At 41.7% G+C, this 23,057-nt stretch overlaps 1 protein-coding gene across 4 annotated transcripts in view; it reads right to left on the bottom strand.

The window, feature by feature from the left end:
- LOC138724325 (patatin-like phospholipase domain-containing protein 2) overlaps positions 1–23,057 on the bottom strand; it is a 520,777-nt gene that overhangs the window by 19,704 nt on the left and 478,016 nt on the right. For all 4 annotated transcript variants that reach the window (XM_069864301.1, XM_069864292.1, XM_069864309.1 and 1 more), the window contains exon 2: positions 3,781–3,999. In XM_069864301.1, coding sequence (XP_069720402.1) covers positions 3,781–3,970 — 190 coding nt within the window. In that variant the 5' untranslated portion in view covers positions 3,971–3,999. The remainder of the gene's footprint in view (positions 1–3,780; positions 4,000–23,057) is intronic.

The raw sequence follows: 23,057 nt of genomic DNA, 5'->3' as shown, positions 1-23,057 counted from the left end.
CTTAAAAGTATTCCAACTTGTTTTCCTTCTCCGTTCCTTCTTCAATAGGACTAAAATACAGTTACCTGGCGTATTCCATAACAGGATCTTCCCAGAAAGGAAGGTGGGCTAAAGCTCAAGTCAGACTGCAATTTCAAACATACCGTAGTACATCCATTCCATTTTTTGAAAGATAAGAGAGCTAAAGAAATTAAATGTTCCTAGTGAATGTGAACTGTTTCTATATTTCCATATTCCTAGTTATATTTCCTATATTTCTATTTTTAATGGTTAAATAACTATTAAATTTGTTTCCCAGAGTAAAACTTGACATATTTATAGCCTGCACCAAACTTGTTTGCTTTAGTGCCCCACTAGAATGGATGACCACATTACCATCAAAACACCTGTTCTCCAAGACACCCAAGGGGAGGATAGAGCAAGAGAAGTGCACCTTAACAGATCCAGTTTGGAATAGTCTGGAACGCACTTCATCCTCAAAGGAACAGTCACCTCTACCTTCTCCAAATTCAATGCAGGAAACTTCCTCCTCAGCCTGGAAAAGTACACTATTTTTTCCCATTCTATGGCTAATGTTTACGTTTATTCAAACCTAAAATTCTACAGACTCTCAGGTTGTCTTCCTAACAGATGACATGAAGCACAAAGAAAACCCTTTGCCATTGGTCTCAGCCCAGTGGTCCAGCCTGTTGAGATCCCTTTGGAGAGCCTCCCTACCCTCCAGCAAATCAACACTTCCACTAAGCTTAGTGTCATCCACAAACTTGCTAAAGGTACATTCAATGCCTTCATCCAGGTCACTGATACATATATATGTACATACACAGTCACAGTCTTATGTGCACCAAGTGTACTCATTTAGGGATGAGTCCAGTCAAGTCTTGAACACCTCCGAGGATGGAGATACCACAGCCCCTCTGGGAACCTGTTCCAATATTTTACCACCTTTACTGTAACTCTTTTCCTTACACCTAATCAGAACTTGCCATGTTCCAGTTTGCGTTTGCTGCTTCTCATCCTTCCACTACCCATCTGTGCTCCCACAGTGAAATGCACATGTGAAACACTTGGGACTTAGAAGAACAACTACAAAAGTAACAAATACTGCATAATAAAGTGTAATGTAAGAGAGGCATACCGTACAAACTAATGAAATACATCAAACTATTATACCACATAGTGTTTCTTTAGAGCTTATTTTATAATCCTCTGCTTTCACACAAGCTCACAAAAAATTAAAAGCTAAAACGATACAGAATTACTCTGGGAATACCTTCTCACCTTGATGAATTTACAATAATTCACAGATTTTAGAATGTGGCTGGTTTTGAATCATCCTCCAAAATTCCCAAGTTGCACGTTTCAAAAAAGGAAGTTTCCAGAAGAAACACACTTGCCTATCAAATGCAACACCTTGGGCAGTGATTGCACGCATACTAGCTATACTCTTTGTTAAAGAAAAGCAAAAATCTCTGCTGGCATGTCAGAAGGGAAGGACAAGGCAATAATATGAAGTCTGCAAGTCTCAATTATTAAAATGTTAAAAATCTTAAAAGCTGTTAATAACACAAACTGCCAGGTAAACACTATACATTTTTTGTGCTTAAAAGCACTTCAAATATTTAAAGCAGCTTCCTTCTTAAATAATTTACAATTACTTAAGACTTAAAATCAGATATGTTCTAAAAATAAGCAGTTGTTGTGGATGAATACTATTTGTTTTAAAAGCTGATATTAGGCTCATAGTAACTCCAGCATGTTATGTGAGGACACTACAGCAAAATTAAATTAAAAGTTTAAGTAGCACGAGTTTATTGCTGAAGCTTTGAAGAAATTAAGCACATGTGATGGAGATCAGTGGCTAAGCAGCAGGGACAAGCATTTTACAGCATTACTCTTGCATGTAGAGAACTGTTTGTTTTAATCAATGAATTGTTCCTTCAGAAATTTAAAAGCAAAACCCAAACCCTTTCCTAATTCCAAATAAGCACCCATTGCTCTCCTCCCCCATCTATACACAAGATGAAACATGAACTTACAAAACCACGTCCATCTAAACCCGTTAAGGGTACCGTTAACAAAACCAGTTCACTAGATAAATGTATTTTTGGGTTCTCACAAACGCTGAATAGATAGAAGTAAGGCACACTTCTACTGCCAGAAAATAATCACAGATTTCACAAGAAAGACTGCACGTAGATGCAAACTAACATCTTTTATCGGGTAAAAATACAAGATTAAAACTATTACTTAAATCACAATTAAAATCAGTGATTTTAATCAGTCCACCGTTTCTAATCATATACCCAAGCGACCTATGCAATACACCGTGCACAGATTAGAAGAAAAGTATGTTAAAGCTAACCTAAGCCCTGACCTTAACTCTTCGCCTTACCCAAGAAAGAAGCTTCAGAGGAAGCAAGTTAAAGCTAACTGAAACTTCATGTGCAAAGGTAGCTACAGAAAAGAATGATTGCTTCCCAACAAAGTGTAAATATTCTGTTTGAAACTGATGACAGGGCTAGTCTGCTCTCTTCCAAGGGTCGTAGGATTCAGCTACCTCCCACTTTCCCAACAGGTTTAATTCGTCTACTTTGCATAAAGCAGTTGTTACCAAGCTGGTAGTTGCATCTCCGAGGCCAAAAGGCATAAGAGCAACTTGGATGGACACACATCTATGTCCTGGGGTAGTGAACACTGACCACGCAGGTGGAGCACATTTGACCGCACAGGTGTTGAAACCAGATGAGGCATTGTCAAGACCATTTCTGGAGCCTGGGGAGGTGGCCAAATGCCCATCCAAGATGAAGACACACTACCTTTACCACCTGCCTCTTTCATCACCCTCAAGGAAAAACACAGTTGTGTGTACCTGGAGGTAAAATGCGCATAGGAAGGAATGCAAGGAAACAGAAGAGTCATAGAATCACCGGATTGCAAAACACCTTTGAGATCGTTGAGTCCAACTATACCTGTCCACTACTAAATCATGTCTCTTACTGCTTCATCTACTTGTCTTTTAAATATCTCCAGCGATGGAGACTCAACCGCCTCCCTCGGCCCATTCCAGTGCCTGATAACCCTTTCGGTAAAGAATTTTTTTCTAATGTCTAATCTGAGCCTCACATGACACAGCCTGAGGCATTTTCTCTCATCCTGTTGCCTGTCACCAGGGCAAAGAGACCAGCACCCACCACTCTACAACCTTCTCTCAGGCCGTTGTAGACAGTGAGAAGCTCTCCTCTTCTTCAGGCTAAACAACCCCAGCTCTCTCAGCTGCTCCTCAAGACTCATTCTCCAGCCCCTTCAACAGCTCTGTTCCCCTTCCCTGGACACGCTCCAGTGCCTCAATGTCCTTGCAGTGAAGGGCCCAAAGCTGAACACAGTTTTTGAGGTGCAGCCGAACCCATGCCTAGTACAGAGGGAGAATAACCTCCTTGGTCACGACGTTTCTGATACAAGCCAAGATGCCACTGGCCTTCTTGGCCACCTGGGCACACTGCTGGCTCATGTTCAGCCGGCTGCCGACCAACAGCCCCAGGTCCTTCTCTGCCAGGCAGCTTTCCAGCCCCTCTTCCCTAAAAGAAAAGGCAGCCCGGCACTTACAGGGCCATACAACCCCCTCGGATTTAAGGAGTCGCGTTCCTCTTTGGGAACAGAAAATGAGAAAGAGGGAGGAAAGAAAAGCGCCATCCCCGCGGAGAAGGGAAGCCCCGCTCCGCCCCGCTGCCCCCGGCGCCGCATCCCGCCCCGCATCCCGCGCCGCGCGGAGCCGCTGACCCAGGGAGCCGCCCGTCACGAGGACGGCGCCGGCCAGCGCCCCGGCGGAGGCGCCGTAGATGTGCCGGGCGTCGCGGATGATGTGCGGGGCGCGCTCCTGCAGGCAGGTGGCGGCGCCGATGTGGTAGACGCCCAGGAAGCCGCAGCCGGCGAACGAGACGCTCCAGCCGCGCTCGCGGTCCAGCATCATCGTCGCGGCGGAGAACGCGGAGAACCCGCCTGCAAGCGCGGCAGCGGCGGCCGCTGCCGAGCGACTGGGACGCCCGCGGCCGCGCCCCGCGCCCCCCGGCCGGCCCAGCGGCCAATGGCGCGCCCCCGTCGCGACGGGCCCGGGCGCGCCCGCCAACCGCGGCGCGGGATGCAAATAAGGCCCCGCCTCCCCCTCCCCCGCCAGCGCGCGGCGCTGCGTGACCCGCGCCCCGCGTGCCCGTGCCTGGGGCGCCCCCGCCTCCCGGGGCCCCGCTCCTCCCTCCCGCCTTCCCCGTCCTACGGGGCAGGGGGGCTTCTCCCTGTCCCCCCACCTCGCGTTCTCCCCCGCGCGGCCACACGCCGCGAAACGGGCCCGGGGCGGGCTGGGCGAGGCTCCGGCAGCCGGGGGGCGGTAACGGGGCATCTTCAGACATAAAACTCGTCTTTGGACAGAAAAAAAAAAAAATGAAGGGGCCACGCAGGCAGCGGGAGGTGCGGGTTTAGCACTCGCCGCGATTACCCGAGGCTCAGAGGAGTGGATGGTGCTAGCGGGTACAGGCAGCTGTGTCCCGTGAGCTGTGTGACAGCGAGCACTGTGTAATAATCCTGTAATAAACTTTGAGAGGAAAATCCACAATGCTAATACTAGGCTTTTAAAGGGGTATTATAGAATAATCTGCTTTTTTTCCTGAGGATCTGAAACCATTAACTTACATAATTCGGAGTTCACGTTCTACTAAACTGTCACAAGAAGGCTGTTTCTGAGCCTCATTTCTTTAATAGTTAGAAGGAGACATATTTCTGTCATAAAACAATATATGGTCAGTTCATAAACATCCACTCTTGTACTTTGTCTTTTTACTTTTTCCTCGAGAAGAGAAGAGAAGAGGGGAGATCTCATTGCTCTCTACAACTACCTGAAAGGACGTTGTGGAGAGGAGGGTGCTGGCCTCTTCTCCCAAGTGACAGGGGACAGGACAAGAGGGAATGGCCTCAAGCTCTGCCAGGGGAGGTTTAGGCTGAACATTAGGAAAAAAAATTCACAGAAAGGGTCATTGGGCACTGGAACAGGATGCCCAGGGAGGTGGTTGAGTCACCTTCCCTGGAGGTGTTTAAGGGATGGGTGGACGAGGTGCTAAGGAGCATGGTTTAGTGATTGATGGGAATGGTTGGACTTGATGATCCAGTGGGTCTCTTCCAACCTGGTTATTTTATGATTCTATGATACTTACGTCACTGGCAATGTTTGGAACAATAAGTCTTATTCCTTGCGAGCCCTCATTCTGTGTGCCTAGGGAGCTGAGCTCCTTTAGCTTCCTCTGATGAGAAATGAGCTACAAATATTTCCCAACCAGTACTGCAACCAGTCCTTCAGATGGGGTTTCAGGATGGCCTTAAACAACCTTTACCATGGAAACATAATCACTGATTCTGATTACTTATTTTATGATCAGCTGATAAATCCAGCTCCTTCCCCATCTCACCTTGGATGAATTTTTTAACCATATTGTGATTCCCCAGTAGTCTGTCCACCAACACTGCATTTCCCTTTCTATGTATACCTGCTCTTTTTCAGTACCCATTTTTTATCTCTTTGGGCTGCTCCATTACAGATCTTGCAATTCCTTCACTACATCATCTCCAGCTTAGCAAATGGCTTCTCATGAAAAAAAAACCCAAAAACCACAAAACATCATCGGAGCTATATATGGACAGGATGGATTCCATTTCCCTGGAAAAGCAGCTGTATCATCAAAAAGGTAGATTAGTTTGACATTCTGAATGTTTGGCTAGTTACTGGCTAGCTCATCTCCCTTTTATCTCCAGGCCTATAAAGATAAGCGGCCTTCCTCCCAAAACCTATTCTAATCCCTTCTTTTTCTATCCTTCCCCACCTGTCTGTACACAGACATTTAGGAGCTAGCCCTAAAATCTGGGACATCTGAGAAACCTGATGAAACCTCATCACAAGCAGTACCAACTAACCCTACTGTAGTTGTACAACATGCAGTTTGAAGATTAGCCTATTTAGTCTATGATGCAATCTGTGTTGCAGACATATCCTAAATCCTTTTTACAATCCAGTCTGTAATCATTTCCCCTTAAGTCCAGGAATATGAAGTAAGGCTTGAAAGGCTATGTGATGAAAATCAAATATAGTTTAATGGGTGTACAATCTACCAAGGAACCTGTGTGTGCTTACAAACATCTATAAACAGATGTCTGGCATGTAAATTCAACAGGCATGCCACCTGCTCATCATTTAAACACTGAAAGTTTTTCCCTTAATCCTTTCCATTTACCTACCATGTTAATTATGATACAAATGTGCCACTTTCCTAAGGTACAGATTAAATTAAATCTATTATAAAAGAAGAAACTGATAGTGCACTTGTAAAAGTCCTTTAACTCCTTTCAAGAAAGGTAGCATTTAAGTACTAGGTTTGCTGAAGGCATATAATTCATAGGAAAAGGAACCACACAGGATAGAGCACCAGTTGAAGGTAACAGGAGCACTGCTGGACAGGTGGCAAGACATCAGGTCTGAGATCTTGGCCAGCCATGAAGATCTGAATGAGAAATTCTGTCATCAGGAAGCAAAGCATATGAGCTTTTAGAGATGATTGCTAAGCCCTGCCTGGAAACAGCAAATATTTTCTATGGTGTTTTTGACTTTCAGATTAGTTATCATTGATCTCTCACACGGCGCTTTTCATAATGCATTTTAGAAGAGATCAATGTACTGTGATAACCATTTTCATGGGGGATATAGAAAGGGACACAGTATTGAAGTTCACCCAATATCACTCGGTAAGGCCAGTTTCAGAGTTGGAGGAGAAGCCTCGTTTACTCAGTGCCAAGCCAGATCACTAGCCTAGCACTTCTCCAGAAGAATGAAAAAGTACATACAAGAATTTCTGGAACTCAAGAAAATAGCCTTAACTTGCTGCTACAGTCTGTTACATGTGTGTGACAATACTCTGTTCTTACCAAGGGATAATCTATTTAGACTAAAAACATCAAGGCCTCATCTCTGCCTAACACCTTTCTGGGTGTGCCTTACTGTAAAAAATTTCTGAAGAAACACAAAGCTTTTGTTGGCACAGTTTAAGTGCCTATGGTGAACCTTGTCTCATGATGGCAAGCCTCATTCTCCTCTCCCTAAAAGGATCTGACGTGCAGAACCAAGGAATAGTTTACAACCTCTTTGAGATATCTGATGTGGAGTGCTGCAAATTTACCCCTGTTGTTTCTGTGCATGCAGGGGAGAAAGAGCATGAGCTATGCTGTCTTTTCTCTTCAGGTAACTCCTGAAAATGCCAGTTTGTCAGAGGAATTATAATAAATAATTTCACTCCTTTTGTATGATCATCCTGTGTTACTTAGTCACACCATAAGGGAATTCCTACTTGACTGGTGGCCAGAAGAGTGTTAAACAGCCTTTAGTGTTAAAAAGCATGAAGAACCACAGGGCGGGGAAATGTTGAGTTACAGAGGGAGGTAAGCTGAGGACAAATACCAGTCATAGCCTGCACAAGGAGCCCTATCACAGCGAATTCTGCCACAGGGCTGTAACATTGGGGAGCAAGGATGGAGCAAGGATGGAGCAAGGATATTTAAACTTTCCTGGGCAAAATCAGTTTTCACAGTTTTTCACCTGTTGGCAGCACCAACTGAAATGCCCTCACTACAGTTTATACTCTTCACAGAGAAACTACACTTGGCACAGGCACCATTCTTGTTCCATTATCTGTTCCAGTTCTGTTTAAAAAATGATATCAAGCAGCAAAGACACAGGCAGTTTGTGGTGATTATTTTTTTCTCTTCGCATGTCACAACATGACCCATTAAGCCTGCAGAGATCTCAAGTTAACTACTCTCAGGTTTCTTGGGCAAGAGATGGAAAGCAGGTCATTTTAGTGAAAGCTATTGACCTGTTTTTCCCTTGGGCTTGATCTTCTAGCCTTTGGATAAGGTTTTTGGGCTTGAGTTAAAAGTCTGGTGATTACGTTCCTAAGTGATTGTGGTAGTGCATAATAAAGCTGTAGAAATTTAAATCGTTTTTTATGCAACTAATAGAGTAGATGCTGATAGGTTCTGAGCAATTTTAGTGCAGTTTCTAAACTTTGCAGCATAATCCTAACGATTGTTTTGAAATAAGCCAAGAGGTCTGTTGTCTGAGATTCAGTTGTGACTCGGCACTAACAGGCTCTGTTATGGGCAAAGGGAAATCAGCTGCAAAGACTTTTATGACATGAGCAATACAAAACCAAAATGCAGATAGATAAAGAATCCTCTGAGTTTTCTGTAGGCTTCTATCACCATTTTTTTTAAAGGGAAAAAAAAATCAGGCATGCAATTCACATACCTTTTGTTAGGATCCAACACAAAGTCATGCTGTAGAGGTAGACCCCTGTTTTCTCTGTAATATAGCTGAAGCATGGGAGTAATAGGGCCAGCTTTTGAATAATATCTTTACAGGCCCTGTTTCAAGATATATGCTCTTCGAAAACTGGAAACTTCATTTTGGAAGTGATATTTGAAGTACTTTCTCTGGTTACTTTGAGTGATGTTGTGTAAGGTACTTTGTAACTGTTGCTGAATCTCAAAATATATGGAAGGTCCTCAGAGATAGATGCATTCTATGTCCTAAAATTCTGTTGAAATGATAATTGTGTTGCCAACCTTTGCTTACTCCAAGTGATCTGGGAGGGACAAAAGTGCTAGTCCAAATTTAGAAAAGTTAATACAAAATGTGTTAACTAACAAAACATGCGGAGTATGTTTGCCTTTGACTAATTGGTTTGTAAACAGTTCTCTCTCAAGAACATAACACATTTTAAAAGACAGCCAGTAGAGAAGAGTGTGGTGCAAGGAGCACATGTTATGCAGTGTGCTCTTGGAATTGTTATGCTACGAGCAAGGGTCTGATTAATCCACAGTGCATGTAATCCATTCACCAATAATCAAGAGCTATCCGTCTCATGCTAAAGGAATGAAAACTGTGACTGAGTTCTGTGACTAGAGTCTTGCTTTGTCAATTTATATCTTAAAGCAACACAAGTCCTCCAGCAGTTAGCATATTTTCATATTGCAAGGCAAGTAGAAACCATTGTTACTGGTTCTGTTAGGAGAAAAAATAAATTTTCATGTCTTGAGTTCTTTGGTGTGATCTGCGTTTTTCAGTCTCAGAGTTCAATGGATAAATCCTAAGAGTTACAATTTGCTTTTCAGGTTTGATATCACAACCATTGCTTTTGTTCTTCATAATTTCGAAACTATTGTGTTGAACAAATAGCCTAATACTATTTCACATGAACAGGGTGCATTTTTTTAATATATTTTCCCAGTATTTTTGTTTCATAACTTTGTGGCCTGGTATGTACGTGGTAACAGTTTATTGCAAAAAGATCCCATGCAGCTTTATATATTCTACAAATGAGATACAGCAATGAAAATGCCCATTGCTAACTTGCAACCTCAGCTTGTTTTGATTAGTTACTTTGAAAGGGTTTGCTATTCTTTAAGACAGAAAAACATGGCTAACAAACTTGGAGAAAAATTCAGGTAGCCACCGGAATTATGTTTTTCAAATCTTGTTTTGTAGAATATGAGTTCCTTTTTCTGTTTGTAGTGGAGCTATTAGAATGTTCCTGTTTTCTCTCTTAAGCTGTGTAATTTCTACATTAACTACATTCTTATTTTTAATTACAGTTATGGATGTAACTGTATCTGGTAGCTGCTGGGTGGCAAATAATGGTGCATGTTAAAGACCCAATATCTTGTCATAGGAGGGCCTTATAATTAGCACCTTATGACAGCTCCTGAGACAGATTCTCAGCAAAGTCTTCTCCCTGGTCTTGTCCTAAGAAAAGAATTCAAACCTGTTATTGCTCTGAAGACTAGATATTTGTTTTCCCAAGTCCAAGACCAATAATAGTTAGGGAATTACTTTATAAGTCGATATATACATAAAAAGGAAGAATTTATCTGGCACAATATTTCTCAAGAGTTACAATGCATTTTGAATTTTGTCTTGCAGCACAATGATCCATCAACCAGCAGATACGCATGAAGACTGTTATATATTCACCTCCTTACAGAGGTTCCCATTCTGCAAAGAAACTATGGACACAGAAACAGGTGGTCCTTCATTTAGCAGCCCTGAGAGGTAGAATCTGGGAGAACATTGCAGAACTGACATTTGTAAGAAAAGAAAATTATTGCTTGTATAAATATTAATCAGTAAGCTGCTTAGGATGTATTAGCCGCTTCTTAACATTTGAAAATGTGGTAAGACATTCTGAAGAGGGGATTACAGAGCTGAATGTAGGTGAAGATGCTGTCAGCAGAGTGTGTGGGTGGGATATAAACATATGCACTGTGTATAAATATAGGCCTTTGTTATAGTAGTCCTGGATCCCTTGATTCTTTAAACACTAGAGATTTGGAGAAGGGAAGGAAGTTATGCCAACCAGTTGCACCTTGCAGATGGCTAAACAAAACCACAGGCTGGATGACAGAACCATGTGATGCCAGCACAACAGGAGCAGGGATTTCACAAGTGCCACAGAAGGTTGCCCAAATAAGTTCACACAGTTTGTCTTTCAAAGCGAAAAATTCCTAGTGAGCTCAATACTAACCTGAGCAGTCACTGCCTGCCCTCTAACAGCCTTTGCTGTCTGCGTACAAACATCCACACGCAGTGGACCAGCTAGAGGAAATACACTGCCAGAAAATAACCTTATTTCTCCTCTGGGGTGTTTTTCACCTCAAATAGTTCTTCTGCTGAACAGCTAACCATCCATGGCTTCACTGTGAAAAAGCTTCCTTGCTCTTTATGTAAGCCGGGTGACCTGGGGAAAGGCATTCACTGGCACGTAACGGAGGGTGAGGGGAGCTGAGAGACCAGGTATGGGAGGGAAGGGAGGCAGCCTAAGTGGAAGCTGATGTACACTGTATGCTGCACAGTGTTTAGAGACCTTTCTGTTCAGACCAGCTATATTGGAGATTTGAGGGACTTGGTGAAAGTGATCCCTGTGTTGTGAATAAGTTGGACAACTGGATGGTGCCCATGGTGGCCAGCCACACTACTTTAATTCTATAGCCTCCAGGATTCCAAAAAATGGGGAAGAAGTAAAGAAGAGACAATTTAAGGAAACTGCCTTTTCCCAAAAGGCCTCTCAGGACCCTTTTTATGGAGATGGAAATTTGGAGAAGCTATTCGAGAACATAGCTAGAGAAGAGTGTCTGAAACCAGAGCTCACTACAGCTTCATCCACAGGCCAACCAGCTGTGTTACAGGAGTTGTCCTAAACTGCCTTCCTCAGCCTGGACATCTGTTTTAGTCACTGCATAGTGCACTTGGAGAAGGCTTTTTGTCCTATAGTGCTGCTTTAGCAGGAATAGAGAACTTTTTGCTTATAGAGGAAGGATGTTATTTAAGGTCAGTGAGGAAGGCATCTAAGCTATGAATCTCTTACTGGTTTAAAGTACGCATTTGCCCTTATCATGCTACTGTCAATTATTTTAGGCAGCTAACTGTGCAAGGCCCTGGCTGTTGTGGTTCCCATTTCAAGGAACTCACAATCCTTCCCAAGTGCTGCAGTGGGAATCTAGGCACAGACTTAACTCCAGGCTGTAACTTTTATCCCAGGGGATCAAGTGTTTCAAGGGTGCTGTTGAAATGAAAAATTTAGCAATAATAGCATAATTCTTTTTGCTAGTCTAATTACCATTTCATTTTTATCAAGATGGCACTAGATACAATGTAATTGTCTAGTAAGCAAATTATCTATACAGCAGAAAATGAGATCCTGTTAAGCTCCCAGCTTAACCAGGAAACCTACAGAAGCTCACAAACAGCAAGAATATTACTGTAGACTTTCAGTATCACCAGCTGTTTATATGCCATTATAAATCAACAACTCACTATCTATTGTTAATAGGATTTAAAAATAAATGTCAGGTCCAGATCTTCAATTACTGCAAATCATTGTATTCATGTTTCAGATCTGCTGGTTCATTTGCATTTAGTAACAGAAATCGATAAACTGCTCTACTTGAACAACATCTTTAGTTTGAGTGGTCCTCCTTGCTTCACTGATGGTTTTCATTGAGGAAAATAATACAAAATTTGTACTAGAAGCACAAAGTATTGTTCTATAACCATAAAACAGGACAGCAGTGATTAAGTAAAAGGAGACATGCCACCTATGTGGTATGGCGGCCTGAACTTCAGTTGAGGAGAGAAGCTGCATGTAGTTGTGGCATGGTTTGTGGTGAGGAGGCAGCTGTGCGAATATGGGTATTGAATGACAGGAGGGAGATTACTGTCATTCTCTTCTCCCACTAAAACATGTCCAGAGAAGGGGGCTCTAGCTCCATCTTCCCTTGAAGAAAACAGCAAAGAGGAGGAACAAGGGTAGAGGCAGACTATAAGAGCAAAAATTAAGTACATATATGTAGTCACATTAGTTATCTTCTACATGTACGATGGTGAGAAGTTGCTCAATGTCACCTGTCAATGATTAGTGTGCTCAAACCAAAGCAACTTCTTACCAATTTTAAAACAGTTGTATGAAAAGGAATTTCTCATAGTACACTCAAACTCACACTCCAGTCTTCCAGCGATAAATGAGGTCAGTTGAATGTCTTTCCTTTGACTAGAGGCTTTGGACTACACCATTTAAGCATGGTTTCAGTGAAGCCTGGGTATCACCCCACAAAAATGTAGGATGTGATGGTGAAGGAACAGTTAAACATCATTTTCTCTACAAAGTAAGAATTTGTCAAGACTCACCACTACTCTCAGTATTGTGTAACAGTCTTGTAAGCAACTCAGCAGAACAAAATAATGGGAGATTTGGGAACACGTAAGATGACAACTGAAAGAGAGTTCCCCATACACCCTCCAGCCATTAATATTTGTAATTAAAATGTAACTAGGGTTTAATTCTTCAGCTAGAGAAAATTTGCATAAGTGCCAGTAGTATCACGGTTTGCATCATTAGAGACACTTCTAATGGCCTCCAAAAGAAGAGACTAAAGCTATGGTGGCTAAAGTTGTCTAAACTGCAACCCATTCCAAGATTTCCCTGTTATAACTTAATCACTCTGAAACTAGGTCACGGAGATCATCCAAGAATTTGACTTTGTATGTAGAGTGAGTTCATTTTAGAGTCATTTTTATAGGTCAGTGCTGACTGCTACGGAACTATTTCGTTTTGTTTCTCAAGAAAAAATTGCATGCATGTTCTCATAGTTCATTCACTGTTTTTCTACTTCCGAGTCAACCAATTACGTCAAATTCATACTGCAGGGCTTATTGTCTAGTGTTAAATGAATAGACCATAGCAATATGCATTTTATAATATAGATTTTACTTTGATAAGCCTATATGTTCAGAATTTTTATTATAGAAATAGATTCAAAGAGTTTTGCCTAGATTCTTGAAGACTGGTGCAGTTTCACAAACAAGCACTGTCAGTTTATTCACTGTCCTTATGCTTTGCTACATTTTTGTTTCACTGCAGCATCTGATCTTCATTTAAACATGTACTACGTTTTGATATCAACCTTTCCCATGCAAATTTTTCCTCTTGACCTGATACTCATACCTGATAAATCCTATTCTTGTATGACCAAAAGGGAAGCTGAAAAATGAGAACAGAATCAGTATATGCACACATAGCTGGTTTGAACTCCTTTTTTTTTTTTTAATTTTACAGCTTCTTTCCTCTGAGAAAGTCTAGTATTTTCAACTATGATTGCATTCTAATTTAGAATTTAAACCCAGATTACTTTTCTTTTGTTATGGAGAAGAAAATAAATGGTTAGTTGGAAATATTTCATTATGAAATTTCAAATGTTCCCTTTGAATAAGTGGGTTTTGTAATGTTAAAATATATGAATAAAATTAATATTAATACAGAGCTAAAAACAAATTAGTTGAAATGAAATATTTTACCTTATTGGAAGCAAATTAATTATTGAAGTTAAATATAAGAGTTGAAGCATTTTTTTTGCATTTTTCTCATTGTAAATGGCTGAAACCATCATGTTCCTGTGATTTATTATTACCATGATGTTGAGTTTCCTGAAAGAAGAAACTGTTCTATGTTCTCTTGTCTGTTACTTAGTTGGAACTAATATAAAACTTCACTTGTGTTCATTCATCCTTTGTCCAAACTTTACATCACGAAGGTTTGAATGATTCTCCCCCATGACGTTCACTTGTGCTGACAGACAAGGCCTGTGACAAACTGAGAGCTACATATAGCAAGTCACTTTAGACCAACTGTCCTTTCCTCACTCTAATGATAGCCATTGGCATCTACGGACCACCATTATTTTTACAATAGAAATATATGAATGTATTCCTAGAACATACGGGTTGCTGCTTATTGCTTCTTGGTCCATTTTTGCAATAGTTACTTCATCCATTTTCTCAGCTGGATTTGCACAAACCCCACATATCTCTGTGCTCTGGGTCATTTCTCATCAATTTATCCTTATGTATAAGATTTCTTACTCTGAAATAAGTAATTATGCAGTTTATGGTGGGTGTTTCTTCAGACCAGGAGTATTGACATCTTTCCTAGCTCCATTCTACTGCAAGACCAAGGACTCTTCACTTCCTTGACACTTCCATATTTCCTCCCTTCGCCCCTTGTCCATGCACAATTTCTCTGTTGCTTCCTGCTCTGTTTCCATGTATGTATCGTCCCTGCCTTCCTCTCCTTCTTCTGCCACTTCTCTGATCATAGGTTTAACCAATTCAATTAACTAAATTCAGAAAGACAGTTAATAGTTTGCTGGGTTAGAAAGCTGAATTGGCTTAGCAAGGAGCAGCTCAGCAAGTAGAAGGGAAGTCTTTCCCTTCTTGGCAGGAGCCAGCTGGTGGATTGGCTCTGTCTGTAACATAGTTTCACCTTAAGATGGGGGTCAGTGCAGCGAGGCTGTGCGCATGCTGAGGCACGTTTGTGATCACCTCATTTTGTGACTTGTGGGCAGCCCTTGCTTCCTTCCCTTGGGTGTGTGAAAGAGAAGGCACAGCACAGCGCCAGCCAAAGCTGGTTAGTGGGTCAGTCAGCTGCCTCTGGCATGGGAAGAGACTGACCTTCACCGTGTTTGCCCTTTGCCATTCTCCCCAAAAAAACACGCTATGGCAACCAGACTGTTGCTGTATCTGCCTTCAGTCCTTTCAGAACTCTCTTGCAGTTTCTGTCTCTGCTGTGACAATAGTGATAAAAGGGTGGGGATTTTTTGGCCTGTCTTCCTACACCCAAATCTGCTCATATAGTTGATACCAGATCTCACATATGGATGCCCACCTTGGTACTTCTGATGCCTGTATGCATGCCTTCTGAGAAATGCTGCAGTGGACTACAATGTTTACATTTTTAACAACCTTAAGTTGTTTACAAAACAATAATTGTCACCTTCTCATATCTTAAATTCTTGTCCATATACTGGAAAGGCACAAAATCCATTTCTCCCATTCCCTAATTTACTGATCGAGGCCACTGTGTCACGCCACCACCCCACAGTCACCACTCCCCCTCCTTCTTTCCCAGCTGCTGAATGTTGGCTTACTGTAGGGAATTTGGCTGAGGAACAATATGTCAGTTAAGTTGTGAAACAGCCAGACTCTGATCTTCATTCCCAGCTGGCACATTCAGAGAAACTCTTAGCTTCAACTTTACCCACAGTGATAGGATCTGGCCCTGACTTGTCATGCAGGATGAATTATATTAATCCAGAAACAGGAATATAGAAATAGGAGTACATACATACAATGACTGTCCCTCCCCTAAGTAATTATTGATTTTGATCAACCCAAGGAACAAAGTTTGTTTGCTTCAGTCCATTTCAAAAGCCAAGAATAAAGTTTAATCTCACTGAAGTGACGTTTGAGTAAGAAATTTACCCGTTTATATCCACCCCTCTTCCAGGGTGTGCTGTCACTGTCTGCCAGCCTGCTGCCCACTGACCTCCCCACTTAGCCCTCCTCGGTGTGCACACACACCTAGGCAAAGCACAGTCCCAAAGCCTTTACATCTAGCTGAACTGTGCCCTTTTCTCCAAAATATGATGTTCAGAGTAAGACTGCAGCCCTGATAGCTAGCAGATTGACCCCTTCTTTGCCACCTCTAAAAGGGAATAATACGTATCTCTGCACAAGAGATGAGGATAATGCCAGTTATTCCCAGGAAATGTAGCAAGGTCACAGGAAGCTCACAGGGCCTGCAACACATGCCAGGCAGACGATTCACTCTCCTTTAGCATTCTCTTTACTTTTTTTTCTTCGCACAAGCTTTATTTCCTACTGCAGCAAAAGTTTTCATCATTTCTGGGTACTCCATGGAAAGGAGGAGAGAATTCTAGACTACCTCAGAAGAAACACCACTGCTTTTTTTTTTTCCCCCAACCCCAGGCACACAGTAGCACAAGGAAAGATTAGCGGGGAAACTAGGAGGAAGAAACAGCACAGGTAGCTAGGATAAGTAATCTTATCTTTAGATGACCTCTTTTAATCTCATTTGTTGCCAAGCTCAACATAAGCACAAGTTCTGCATATTCAGAAAACAAGAACACAATGCACTTGGTAGCTTTACCTTGCATTAAATTTGCCAAGCAGAACTAAAAGCATAGCATGGTTTCATAGGGGCATTTTAAAGCTGAGCTAGATAATCATGCCTTAAGCACAGGAACTTTCAGTGTATTGTCACAGGGGAAGCTGTTTTTCTGGCACAATATAAAGCACATATTTTGATATCTCTCTACTCAGACATTTCCGTGTGGCTTTGCCTACCTTCGTTGTACCACAAAAAATAATACATATATCTACAGCACAAGTAACAGCATAAGAAATGGAATACAATTTTAGGTCTTTCACTGCAGTATAGGTTTATAAACTGAGGTGTTACTCTATCACAAACCATTAGCATAAATGGTTTAACTACATAGACACATATATGCTTATAGACACACTTTATAACCTTGGTGTCTGCTTAACTTTTTCAGACTTTTTATGAGTACCAAGAGAATGCTGTTCTGTATGGGGCCATGGAAATCCTGGCCCCAAAAAGCAGGGTGCAGTCTGTGGAAATAACATTGTCATGATTATCTGCTGCAACAGTGAACAAAATTTGTCTCAGTCCATACCCATTGACTGTTACTGGGTTGTTCATTCATTTCTGGCAAACCTCAGGCCACAGCCTTTGCTACAGACAAGCATATAGGAGACCATACTGCAGCGTACAGCATGTTTCCATATCCAGAGTTCTACAGGCATCCATTTATTGGCTGAATTTCACATCTAATAATTACAAAGATTGAGGTATGTTTAGTAATGTAATTACGACTATAACAGGGAACAACTGAAGTAAAGGTTCCTCTTTCTATTTGCTATCCAGATATGATAAGAGGTTATTTCCTAAATGGGTACTTGATAGCTGGGTGCTCTAAAGTCAGAGAGTTAAGGCACCCTGGTGCGTGTAGCAGCAAGGAAACTGGCCTAGGGGCATGTCTAGCCAGACAATGCTAGACAAGGGACAGGATAAAGGTCAGAGAGAAAGACAAAAATATCAGTCCTGGGAGCACTGTTTTTTAGACACTTGGCTCTTTCCTCTAGGATTAGGAAGCCTGTTGCAACGAAGCAGGGTGACTCCTCATGACCACATCTGCAGCATCTGATCAGGGATCATGAGCTGCTCTTTTAAGTGATTCATTACAAGAACTGCTGGAAGAGAAGGTGACTCCAGCTGGATTTACATTACCAGGACTACTATCTTCCTGGCATTAGGACAGCTAACACTTCTGTGTCTGCCTGTCCCTGAATGTCCCTTATCCTTGCCCTTTTCCTTTGCCTTTTAGCCTTTGTAGGTAGCAGCCTCCTTGCTCTGTTGCAAGGCAGCACTCAAGCCTTCCTCCAGCACATTCTGCAGCTCTGTCCCCATTAATCTGGCCAAAAGGCCAGTGGAAACATTGATAAACATTGGCTTTTCTCCTGCTGTCAGGCACAAGCAATGTATTCTCTTCAAAGAAAAAGTCTACTAGCAATGAGTAAGCTGTGAAAGCCAGATCTTTCCAAGGACTATCTGCCCCATAGAAAATTAAAAGTCCAGAAAAACCTTTTCATGGATGCCCTCTAAAAGAGGCATTAAGAGGTTTATTAAGTCTACAGCTAAAAATATTTTCATGTAGGTCATCACTGATAGGTGAGCTGAGATTAGTTATAATTCTTTCAAGGATCATGTAAAGGCTCTTTATGGATGAGTTTCTAAGCTGGTTGGGTAGGGGCATAGCTAGTTTGAAGGGGTCTTAGGTGAGTCTAAAATTAACAGTCACTCTGAAAAACATTATGTCATTTAATCTACATTCAAATCCAATTATCAACAGAAAGAGTATGTGGGAATTCTTTTTCAAAGAATCACAGAATCACTAGGTTGGAAAAGACCTCCAGGATCATCAAGTCCAACCATTCCTATCAACCACTAAGCCATGCCCCTGTGCACCTCATCCATCCGTCTTTTAAATATATCCAGGAAAGGTGACTCAACCACCTCCCTGCACAGCCTGTTCCAGTGCCCAATGACCCTTTCTGTGATTTTTTTTTTTCTGATAGCCAGTCTGAACCTCCCCTGGCACAGCTTGAGGCCATTCTCCCTTGTCCTGTCCCCTGTCACTTGGGAGAAGAGGCTGGCACCCTCCTCTCTACAACCTCCTTTCAGGTAGTTGTAGAGAGAAATAAGGTCTCCCCTCAGCCTCCTCTTCTCCAGGCTAAACAACCGCAGTTCCCTCAGCCGCTCCTTGTAAGACTTGTTCTCCAGCCCCTTCACCAGCTTCGTTGCTCTTCTCTGGACTCGCTCCAGAGCCTCAACATCCTTCTTGTGGTGAGGGGCCCAGAACAGAACACAGTATTCGAGGTGTGGTCCCACCAGTGCCGAGTACAGAGGGAGAATAACCTCCCTCGACCTGCTGGTCACACCATTTCTGATACAAGCCAAGATGCCACTGGCCTTCTTGGCCACCTGGGCACACTGATGGCTCATATTCAGTTGGCTGTCAACCAACATCCCCAGGTCCTTCTCCTCCAGGCAGCTTTCTAGACAGACTTCTCCTAGTCTGTAGCACTGCATAGGGTTGTTGTGCCCCAAGTGCAGGACCGGGCATTTGGCCTTGTTAAACCTCATGCCATTTGACTCTGCCCAGCGGTCCAGCCTGTTCAGATCCCTTTGCAGAGCCTCCCTACACTCCAGCAGATCGACGCTTCCACCCAGCTTAGTGTTGCCTGCAAACTTGCTAAGGGTGCACTCAATGCTTTCATCCAGGTCATTGATAAAGACATTGAACAGGACTGTACCCACCACTGACCCCTGAGGAACACCACTTGTGGCCACCCTCCAGCTGGAATTAACTCCATTTACCACCACTCTCTGGGCCCGGCCAGAAGACTTCATCCACAGCCTTTCCCATACTTTTTCTCCATACTTTGATGGGAAGATCCTACTAGAAGCTCTTGGTTTTCCAGTTGTTAACCACTGACTGACGTACAAAAGTTTCAATGTTAGATGGAGGCCTATTGTACACAACTTGTTCAGCACATATCCCAAACTGCTCACAAGAACTTTATTAATCCTGAGTTTTAGACACTTCAGTCACCTCTCAGCCCAAGACCGCAAAATGCAACTAACACTAATAAAACACATTCCCAAAACTCCTAATCTTGTGAGCTGTCTATGATGTCCCCTACTGAGGGGATACATCCATTCTCTTCCTTGTCCTCAGAATTCACCAAATCTCCTAACTGAAGCCATATCACACTGCTTCCTAGCTCTGAAGAAAGCGTGCATACTTGCAATTCAGCTGGTTAAGAAACATCCACAGAAAATGTGGAAAAACGAAAGTTGTCCCTACATCTTATTGGGATCTCCCAGTTACAGCTAAGAGACTCATTCCTCACATCACCTTTAAAAAAGGCAAGAGAGAACTGAATAACACTTTAACAGTTTTCCAAATAAACCCTAGGAAATTTGTTCAGTAATGCTATTGTTGTCAACATATGTTAGCAGTTAAATACTAGATTATAAAACCTTTTTATTTTCCCAGAATGTGAGATTGTTTTCACTTCTGCCAAGATCTGTTCTCTTTCATGTACTGCGGCCCATCAGCAGTGCAAAGATTCTAGGTCAAAGAAATAGTGCCCTGCAGTACCAATAGGGAATAGTTCTGTGATGTATTGTTCCTAATACATACATATTTCTGGGTTTCTTGTAAAGAAAATTCTTATTCTGTATGACTCATTCACTGATAGTCTGCCAACTGAAAGCCAAAGCCCCTAATAGAAAATCATTCTCAGTTTAGTGTGTACTGTCAACATTCTCATATCTTTTTATTTCCTCCTCCCAGTAAAAACTCTGAACTTACAGAAGAGTGCAGCTTATCCTCTCTCACTGTGGTCTGTTTTGTGAGGTGAACAATCAGCAGCCAAAATAACACAGCTGAAGTTGGCACAAAAGCAAATAAGAAAGACTGAAGAGGCTGGGGAGAAGAAAGAGATAGGGAAGTAACTGATCAAGAGAAAACACGGTAGAATGGCAGTCTGAAACTGTTCCTTAATATGATAAGCTTTTTATGCGATCAGGGATAAGTGCTATCACTGCTTCACAACAGGAATTGTTACATTTAATGCACACAAAATAGCTGCTTTAATTGAGTTTAAGACACAGTCTTAATTCTATTTAAAGATTTTATATTTCATTTAAAAACATTCCTGATTCCAAGTAAGCTTGATTAGGTTGTAGTTTCCTAGAAGGACAAAATAAGGTAAATTCTCAGAGCAACATCGCAAAGCATGACAATGCAACCAAGCTTGTCAAAAGTTCATTTCACATTTAGAAAAGAGTACACTATAGAGAAAAACTGTATAAGCTGACCCTTAAATCTTGAAAAAAAATTTAAAACAAAAATATTAGAGAAGAGATTATAGAGCAGAGGAGAACGTGGAATTGCAGTAATGTCATTTTCATAAGTTCTTTGAGGCATGTTATCTCAAGCATACTTGGATCTGCAGGTACAATCTACATAGTGAAAAAAATCCTTGCTGCAGCTCATAAGATCCAGCTAAAATCTCAGAATGTTGTTTTTCAGTCCATTTTCTGGATTTCAGTTGTTTGGTTTCTCAGTGTAACAGCAGATTCAAAGAACCACTGAGTGTTACCTCTGTATTCATGATTATTAGTGCAACATCCTGTGTAGAAAACATAATCTCTATTTTTCTCACTCTAACTCTTCTGTTTCCCTTTGTAGAGAAGGAACAAAAAAGCAGACCCAACTGCTCATCCACTTGTTGCAAACCACAATTGTGAACACAAACAGACCGTTTTTTGGTTGAGGCTTTGCATTTAAAACTAAGATTTGTTATGATCTAATGGGCAATAAATAATAACTAGACATTTACAGTAGGAAAAACATAGTGCTCAGTTATTTAGCTGATAAAAATTGTAATAGAGCAAAAAAAGAAAAGAATGGTCCTACAGTATTTACTGGTAAATATGTCAGAAGTAGTCTAGCAATTTTTGATTTGCTTAATCCTACAGTTTTTCCAGTGTAACACCACCAGCAGTAATTTATAATAGAAAGCAGGTCTTGTACAGATTAATGTAGACCTATTCTCAACACAGAGTTTACAGTCTCAGTAGCTGGAATACACATACTCAGGCAATGGGGGTTCTAATTTCTCAATTCCAAAGCCAGACCTATGAGCCAGATTTTCCTTTCTTATTATTTTTTTCCAGTTTCATTTGCATTAACAGCATGGAACATAATGTGGATATAAATCAAGTGAGAGAAAAGCAAGATGCAAGAGAACTGGAAATGGATTTTATTGTGCAAGAAGGAACACTCCCTTTCAGATCAGATTTTCAAAATCTGGCAGAATGAATTTCTTGCTAAATTCTGATGGCTTCATTTAACACGTGCCTGGCTTTTGCAAATGCAGGGGTATAATTATAGGTTAGTTTAAACAAGAGTTACAAAGGTTATGTCATGCAGTACCTGGAACTGGGGAGGAAAACATGACTCCCTATTACAGCTGACATGCCATTCTTTCTTCTGTTTATTTGCTTCCTCCTTGCATATATTATTTACTTAGGCTAGGAGGTGACCTTTTTTTAACCAAAATCCATTTAAATCCATACTTAAATCCAAGAGTGATTCTTCTTTGTGACAGAAGAGAGATGAAAAGCAATGCAGTTCATGCCCAACGTGTCTCTAGCGTTAAGGGATAGTAGCCCTCAATTGGAAACCACCCCCTTAAAAGAGAAAGAAGCATCTGAAGTTCACCAGTCACTGCAGTTTCAGTCTGTGAATGTAAATTGTATAGCCTGAAATTGCAGCATAGGAAAACATACAGTTTTTGTTAAATTGCCTGGAGTTATTCTGCTAGAAAGTGTGTTCTCTAGCACTGGAAATATTGCCAGATGGAACATGAGTTATTATTTTTTACAACAAAAAAGAAGGTGTTCATTTTGAAGCACAGCAATTCTGATTCTGGTAATGACTATTGCAGTGCAAACCAGAATTAATGGAATCACTGAAGACTAAGGATGTGCTATTTAACTTCTGAAATATAACCCTGGCCACAAGTTCATGCTGTAAACCTATGAAGCACTGCTACCAATGCAAAGTTGGTAAGAGCAACGGGAGCATACAGTGTTTACTTCAATGCAGAGTCACACATTTTAGTTTAATTTACTACAGAAATGCAAAGGGAACAGAGCTATCATGAATGAGGAGGTAGTGAAGCAGATCAGAGGAGTGCTCACACAACGAGTGTTCCTTGCTACCACAAGACGCTGGCCGGGGGAGCAAGGACACACATCTAAAACATGGCAACTGCCCATCACTTGAAAATGGTGGCTCTTTCTTCAGCTGAAGGTCACATTAGGAATAAGTAAACAGTGATTCCGGTCAAAGGTAGGGCTCCATTTGAAAACTGTATTTGACAAGAACAATGCAGGCTACTTTTTCAGCACAGCCTGTAGCGAATGTATAGTGGTGCTTTGGAGAACCTCTACAGG

Source organism: Phaenicophaeus curvirostris, chromosome 1, assembly GCF_032191515.1.
Source record: "Phaenicophaeus curvirostris isolate KB17595 chromosome 1, BPBGC_Pcur_1.0, whole genome shotgun sequence".
Taxonomy (NCBI): domain Eukaryota; kingdom Metazoa; phylum Chordata; class Aves; order Cuculiformes; family Cuculidae; genus Phaenicophaeus; species Phaenicophaeus curvirostris.
Note: the sequence above shows the minus strand (reverse complement) of the source record. Positions and strands in the feature narration are given on the sequence as shown.